This window comes from Petaurus breviceps, unplaced genomic scaffold (assembly GCF_028583685.1).
Source record: "Petaurus breviceps papuanus isolate PSGF00001 unplaced genomic scaffold, PetGlider_PUasm1.0 551, whole genome shotgun sequence".
NCBI classification, from domain to species: domain Eukaryota; kingdom Metazoa; phylum Chordata; class Mammalia; order Diprotodontia; family Petauridae; genus Petaurus; species Petaurus breviceps.
The window spans coordinates 25,730,560-25,738,757 of NW_027186372.1; the positions used below are offsets into that span (position 1 = coordinate 25,730,560).

General features: G+C 36.9%; 1 protein-coding gene across 2 annotated transcripts in view; it reads left to right on the plus strand.

Moving 5' to 3' along the window:
- CLINT1 (clathrin interactor 1) overlaps positions 1–6,934 on the plus strand; it is a 63,770-nt gene extending 56,836 nt beyond the window's left edge. Inside the window, exons 10-12 of one of the 2 annotated variants that reach the window (XM_069102483.1) lie at positions 1,678–1,970; positions 4,215–4,419; positions 5,196–6,934. In XM_069102483.1, coding sequence (XP_068958584.1) covers positions 1,678–1,970; positions 4,215–4,419; positions 5,196–5,542 — 845 coding nt within the window. In that variant the 3' untranslated portion in view covers positions 5,543–6,934. The remainder of the gene's footprint in view (positions 1–1,677; positions 1,971–4,214; positions 4,420–5,195) is intronic. The other variant, XM_069102482.1, reaches the window with a different exon arrangement.
- Positions 6,935–8,198: the final 1,264 nt, after the last annotated feature.

Sequence of the window (8,198 nt, forward strand, 5' to 3'; positions counted from 1 at the left end):
TTGATTCATTACTTAAATGTTTCATTAGGAATGATGATGGATTGTCTGCAACCAAGAGTTAATAGACTTCAGTTCATGAAAATCAGAATGAACAGAAACTGGGTCTTAAGCTCCCTCTTTAGTTAGAACATTATGCGAGGGACAGAGATTTGTGAGATTATTAATCATTTCTGGATAATAAGAGCCCCTCTAGAAATCTTTCCCTCTTTTAATTAATCAGCTTAGGTAAAATTTTATAAACAGGCAACAAAATGTACTTTAAAATAAGTAGAGAATTAGCACATTCATGATTTACTTTATCTATCCAGAGTACCTAAAGTGGGTTTAAAACTTTAATATGTAGTACTAGTTGAACTATCCCAATACATTCTCTTTTTGGTGGAAGAGATTGAAGACCAGCTTTAGTGAAGGACCCGAGGTAATGAATTTCTTTCTTTTTTTTTTTTGCCTTTTTGGGGGTAATTGGGGTTATAAGTGACTTGCCCAAGGTCACACGACTAGTAAGTGTTAAGTGTCTGAGGCTGGATTTGAACTCAAGTCCTCCTGACTCCAGGGCCGGTGCTCTATTCACTGCACCACCTAGCTGCCCAGGTAATGAATTTCTTGAATTAAATTGTTAAAGTGCTTGGGGCCTGCAAATGAATTCTTTTCTCAAAGGTTTATTTACTTTTAATAGTCTCATGTGCAACTCACTTGTAAAAAATGTAACTATGGTGTTTGGAGCAGTTAAATAACTTTGTTTTAAGTGAGAGTTAGGAAAAATTTGCTGTCTACTTACTGAAAGGGGAAAGGTTTTCCCTTAGTTATTATGTGTTTACTTACAGCAGACCTTACCTTAACTATGAGTTAAATGTTCCAAACAAAGCTTTATTTTCAGCTTTAAAACTTTAATTGTATTTTAAAGAACTAATTTTTTATTTGCCTTTTTAAAAAGTTGCCTCTTGAAAGACTTTTTTTTAAAAAATTGATACTGCAACCAAGTAAAGCAAGAAATAGGATGAGTTAGCATTGCTGCTGCATCATGACTTTGTGCAAAACACGCAGCATTGATAAAATGGCCAAGTGAGTTAGAAGGTTCTGTAGAGAGTCTGCACACTCTTAATTTTACCCATTTCTCTTTTTTGTTTACGTTCTATTAATTAAATTTCATTAACTTATTGCTGTTTTTAGATACTCTAAGTAACTTGGTTTCCTAGAGAGTCATGAAATGACAATAGTTTTTCCAAGTATTTGTTGTCTCTTTACCAGGCTCTGTTTTTAAAAATACTGGTACTCACTGGGAAAAGTTCAATCAGTTTAGAATAAAAATCTCTCCTTCCTTTTTGACAGTCTCAGCCTGCACATACCATTATCATCTAGCTAGAAGCACTTTTAATTTGTAAACTTGGCTAAAGGGAACCTCTTTCACTATCATTTCAGAAGTGTGTCACCTGAAGACCTGTCAAACATAGATTTTGCTTTATATGTGGGAGTTTCTTTTTTTTTTTTTCCATTGGTACCTTGTTAAAACTCATGGAATATTCATGAGAGAGAATGAAGTCCAGATGGAGATTGTACCTGCAGATGTTAATCTGGACGGACACAAATCAGCTCTCATTTGTTTCAGTTCATAGAGTGTTGCATTTGTTCTCTGCCTTTCAAAAAGTCTCTTACCTTTTTCCCCTCTCCCCCTCTCAGGTTCAGCAACAAGTGGGAATGGAGACTTTGGAGACTGGAGTGCCTTCAACCAAGCTTCTTCTGGTCCCATGGCTTCTAGTGGAGAGCTTTTCAGTAGCCCCTCCCAGCCAGCTGTGGAACTCTTCAGTAGCTCACAGCCAACTCTGAGTCAGCCTCCAGCAGCCTCAAATACTGCAGATCTATTTGATTTAATGGGCTCCTCCCAAGGAACCATGACATCTTCCCAAAGTATGAATTTCTCTATGATGAGCACTAATACGGTGGGCCTTGGTTTACCCATGTCACGATCACAGGTAAGTCCAATCCAACCTTTACCCCTCGTTACCCCTTCCCCCCAGAAAGAAAAGACTGGTAAAGTCATACTGAATCATCTTCTCTATATTTTCACCTTAATGAAAATGCTATGTTGTTTAGTTTTCCAAACTAAGAATGTTTATGTAACAGTAGTTTAGAAGATAGTAAACTCATTTTGAATGAAGAAGCATAGTGAGGCATGCCACTTTTTTTTTTCTTTTTGAAGCGGGGAAGGTAGGGCAGTTGGGGTTAAGTGACTTGCCCAAGGTCACATGACTAATAAGTGTTAAGTGTCTGAGGCCGTATTTGAACTCAGGTCCTCCTGACTCCAGGGGTGGTGCTCTACTCACTATGCCACCTAGCCACCCCGAGGCATGCCACTTTTGACAGGGAAAAAAACAAAAGTGGTTTTATTCTGTTTGTGCACATATACATACATAACATTCTAAAATTTTCCACTGTAGTCTTAACCAAAACTTAGGTGGATCATCGTTATCTCTCTGAGGTGTTAAAATAATTTTGAGCATAAGTTTTATTTTTCAAATATTTATAATTTGGAAAGTTTTCTCTAAATGATATTCAAATGAACATTCATCTCTTGGACTGAGTCTACCTTATATTGGTCAACTATTTATTCAGATGTTTCTCTTTTAAAATTCTTAGATCATTTTGAATGTGATGAAAATAGAAGGTTTAGGGGTATTGTTAAATATATTTTTAAAGTTACTTTATAAAAAAGGATTAAGTTCAAAATAAGTACAGATTAAGAATTTGGTGGGATAGCTAGGTGGCACAGTGAATAGAGCACGGGCCCTGGAATAAGGAGGACCTGAGTTCAAATCCAGCCTCAGACACTTAACACTTACTAGCCGTGTGACCTTCGGCAAGTCACTTAACTCCAGTTGCCCTGTCTTCCCCCTTCAAAAAAGCAAAAAAAAAAGGGGGGGGGGATTTGGTGATGTTTGAGTTGAGAAACTCAATTTTATGACCTTGCCTCTTGAGCAAATTTATTTGTGATGCTAAGCACCAATTTCAGTGTCCAGGTTCTACTCTTGCAGGTGTTAGGATAGAGGAAGAGAACAAAGACTGTAAAGAGGTGGCTGCCGTATGCAGAAATTGGGTCTAAAAATAAATTGTGATCCTGGGTGCTGGGAGAGAGGACGCGGAAGATGAGAAGCTGCTGGGAAAGGCCTCCACCAACAGAACAGAGAGCACTCTCTCGGTGAACAAACAGGGCTCTTTTCTGGAGCCACATACAACCTTTCGCAAGCACACACAGTCTCATAAACTTTTCACAGTGTACATTAAAACTAAATGTCAGTTCTGCATTAATACCTGTGTCTTGCTTTCTTTTTAGGTATATTTTCCCTATTGTCTTACTACCTTTCTTTCTTCTTTTTCCTTGTATCATCCTGGTCTCTCACAATGGTCTCCTTTCTCTTGAATTTAAATTACAGAAAAATATAATAGGGTCATTCAGAGGGCCGTATATATTTCTCACCCTTCTTATTTTAAAGGGGAATAATCAGTTTACATTTTGAGAAATCATCTAAATTAAAGTTCATATTTTCATGAAAGACATTTTCTTAAAGTATGACACATTTGTAGCTAGTAGTAACACTGGGAGTACCCAGTGTGTACTAGAAAAGGCCTTGAACTAACTCATCATGAGAGGTGAGCTACCCTGGACCTCAGTTTCTTGTAAAATGTGGGTCCTGGCCTAACCCCGTCTCATCACTAACATCTTATGCTTCTTTGTGGGTATTCTCTTTAATCAACAGGTAATTTGGATCGTAAGGTGGCATTTCCCACCAGACATTTGCACACAAAACTGGAACTGATTGTTAATTTTGTGGTATAGAAGCAATTTTGAAATGTTACTAAATGGAGAAAGATGAGTCCTAACTTTGATTTGAGGACCAACTCTGCTACTTCTTAGCTGGGCCCTTGAGCAAGCATTAATCTGCATCTCAGTTCCTCCATCTCACACTTGCAAACTAAAAGGTTGATATAAAGAAGTTGCTTTATAAAATCCCAAAGCTCTCTATAAATGTAAACTTTTTAAAAAATTTATAAACTAACAAAAAACAGTTTGATTGGTCTTTTCTTCCAGGGTCTTCATTTGAAAGTCAGATATATTAGTGCTGTTTTTGACAGAACTACTATGTGATCAAACTCTGATTTTCCCTTATAGTATCAATTGAGAAGAGGCTTAATTTTTAGAGTATTTTTCTTTTTTCCAGCCTTTACAAAATGTTAGCACAGTGCTGCAGAAGCCTAATCCTCTCTATAATCAGAATACAGATATGGTCCAGAAACCAGTCAGCAAAACCCTGCCATCTACGTGGTCGGACCCCAGTGTCAACATTAGCCTGGACAACCTACTACCTGGTCTGCAGCCTTCCAAACCCCAGCAGCCATCTCTTAACACAATGATCCAGCAACAAAGTAAGTGACACTGACCCTTTCCCCTTAACCTCGAACTATTCCCTTGTCGTGCGTGCTGCACTCTACAATCCTGATTCCAGCTCTGTGACTGGTTTCCATGTCAAAAACACTTCAGACCATGAAGTCTTTTACTTTAATTGCAGAGACAGCCCAGCTACAGTCTGCCCTAAAATTTGGCTTCCTTTTGCTGCCACGTATTGTCTGTTCCCATCACATTAAATGACTTCTTTTCCTACTCTCACCTTGACAACTTTTGTTGTTATGGACCCAGTAAGAAGTTAGGTAGTAGTGGTTATAGAGGGGCTCATGTGTTTTCCTCTTTTCCTTTCCATCTACAATGCTGTTTTGGGATAGCAGGGCCAGGAGCCACAAAGTAGCACATTATTAGCTGGGAGCAGAAGACTTCATGTTCTGCCTTTTCTACTAATTTTGTTGTTGTTTAGTTGTTTTCATTTGTATCTGATTTTTTGTGACCCCATTTGACGTTTTCTTGACAAAGATACTAAAGTGGTTTGCCATTTCCTTCTCCAGCTCATTTTACAGATGAGGAAACTGAGGCAAAGAGTGTTAAGTGACTTGCCTAGGATACTAGTAAGTGTCTGAGGCCAGATTTGAACTCACTAAGATGAGTCTTCCTGACTAAACTGAGTACCCTATCCACTGCACCACCTAGCTGCCCTTACAAAGTATTTCCAAGGGAATTTTCTTTTTCCTTGGCTCATTCCACTCTGCTTCTATGTGAGACTTTAAGGCAGTAAAATTTTTTCTTCCCATAGATATGCAACAGCCTATGAATGTGATGACCCAAAGTTTTGGAGCTGTGAACCTAAGTTCACCACCGAATATGATCCCTGTCCGGCCTCAGACCAGTACATTGATGGGAGGACCCATGCCTGTGGGCATGCCAAATGTGATATCTGGCACAATGGGCATTGCCTCTCTTGGAAATACTCCTATGATGAACCAGGGAATGATGGGAATGAATGTGAACATGGGAATGCCAACTGCAGGGCTGGGATTGACAGGCACAATGGGCATGGGAGTGCCCAGTCTAGCCATGGCTTCTGGAACTGTGCAACCCAAGCAAGATGCCTTTGCAAACTTTGCCAACTTTAGCAAATAAGAGTCTATAAAGAACCAGATTGAATGAAGGATTTTTAGCTGCAGAGAGGTGATATTGGGGTGGAAAATGCTGATCAGTACCCTTTTCTTTTTATCAATTACTAAAAATGAACCTGCATAAAAAACCAAAAAGGCTTTTTTGTAAAAGTGAAATATCTAGTGTTCCAGATGGACAGGCCAGGGCACTTCAGACGAGGCAGTATAATTATTTTTTCCAATGAGCCTAGACCATGTTTTGTAGTGAGACCATCAAAAGCCTTTATAAATTACATAAGCAATTTCATTGTAATTTGTGGAAAGACTGAAATAGGGCTGAAAAAATCTGTTTGAATCTCTAATTTTATACTTTTCTTTTACCTGATGAACTTGATTTTTCTGTCCCTGAATCGCCTTGTCATAATTGGACCCATTGCTTTTACTACCACTCTTGAGTCCATAGTTGAAGTCATTCAAGTCTGATAATCTGTTTTTTATAAAAATATCTATTTTTGTCCAAAAAAAGGCTTACATATGTGATTATGGCTAAATCAGAGGTAACTGGAATGTATATACTTTTGCTAATGTTCCAGGAACACTGCTATACTATCCAAATTTTTATTATCACAAAATCTTTTGAAGCAATTGGTGATAGGTATGGAAGGGGCTTCTCCCACTTCTCCCACTATAATTATTATTCAGGGGAGAACTGGGAGAAATGCTTTATCTGGGGCTGTTGTACGGTTTCCTTTCCAAAAAGATCTCCAGCATCTTTTATTTTCCGCAGGCATTCTTTACAATTTGTAGTCATTGATGGGCAATACTTCTTTATCTTTTTATCCCCATAGCCATTGGTTAATTTAGCAAAAGTCAAAGAGCAAAAATATTTATTTTTTTCGGCATCTTTTTGAAAAATAAGGTAAAAAGCCTTAATGCATTTTTAAGTTAAATATAAATGTTTAAACCCAACAGTGTTGGTTTTTAGATTTTATACAATACTTGGTTTTGGTTTTTTTTTTTTTGTTTGTTTGTTTTGGTGTAAATATGGTATTTGCAAGCTGTGGTTCCAGTAGCGGGAGTTAAATATATATTATTAAAGGAGACCTGTAGCAGTCAAAGATTTTATTGATTTAATGGAAAATAAAGGAAATTAATTAAAAAACATTTTTGTTTTCCTGCTATAATTCTGCATTAAGATCACATGAAAATCATGATTCTAGAGTTTGGAATGCAAAATGAATTGTTTTACCCACAAGTTGGGAATAATAATATTGAAAATAAACACTATAATATAGGTATCAAATTATTACCTCCCCTCTTTATGTTGGATTTCTTTTTTATTAAATTGATAAAACTTTGTTCCCATTGTATTCATAATGTTCTGTTATACATAACATTAAAATATTCATTAAAATCATTGTTGAACTGCTTTTTCCTTCATTCTGTTTGACATTTGAGACTGTTTGGGGAAAAAATAATTATAATTTGGGCAAAGTAATTTTTATAAATAATTTAAAATTGTTTAATGACTTCTCTCCATCCTTTCCTATCCGACTGTACTGTTAGGAATTAAAAATGAAGTAGCAAAGATATCCTGACCTGCTCCAGTCTTGCTAATGCTCCATCTACAACATTTCTAATTAGGCAGAAATTCATGTACTTCAGCTAAGTGGTAATGAAAAGTGATTCATTTGCTGAATAAGAGATGAGAAAGAGTGTAATTAGCTGACTGCGGTTTTTAATCTTTCAACAATTCAGTGTGTTTAAATTAGTTTCAAAGAATAGGAGCTTTCAAGTGTTGTTACTTCAAAGTAATCAAGCTAGGCTCTAGTGGTAGGGCAGAAGAACTCATTGCTGATTTCTTTTTAATCCATAAATTGGGGGGGGTGGAGGAGCCATGCTTTTTTTTTTTTAGCTTTAGATTGACAATTGTTATACCTCCAACCTTCAGCAGCATGCAGTTGTCAGAGGAAGTAAGTTAAGTTTTTATTCCCAGATATCTTATACCCAAAAGAAACAGCAGTAAGTCAAGTTTAATTGATTTAGGGAAAATATGCCATGTCTTTCTAAAAGATCTCTCCTGAGTCCAGAAGTAGATACATCTCACATTTCAGTTTTTATGAACATGAAAATACTATTTGCTGGCTTTCTACAGCTTGGTTTTTGTTTTTTTCTTAAATATTATTGGCCCCACAAGACAAGAATTGCCACATGGGGTCAAACTTCATAATCTGTACAATCTAGCATTCTTTTTCTGAAATTGGCACCAAGAAATATTTGGTGGCCTGTCTTCCCTGCTTGTTACCAATCTTAAAAGTTTGAGCACATACTCACCCTTTCCCCCAAATTTCCAGCAACCATTACCAGCTTCCAGTTTTACATTGATATTCTTAGGATTTCTCATGGTATAGTGAGAAAGGAAGGGCTAGACTGATTCTGGATGTGGTTCCTCTGCTGTTAAGATGAGGGAGTAAACTGGACAAACTGGAGTTTAGCCCTTTTATTTCAGAATTTCTGTGCATTTATTTCAAGAAATCTCTTTCTTGAAAGTTCTTCCTTTCATCTTCTACAACTTCTTGAAGTAATAACTAAATAAACTTAGTACATGCTATAAGAAGTACTTTACAACCTAAAGTTTTCAGGAATCTACGTTCACTTCATCAACCCTCGTTTATGGTTTG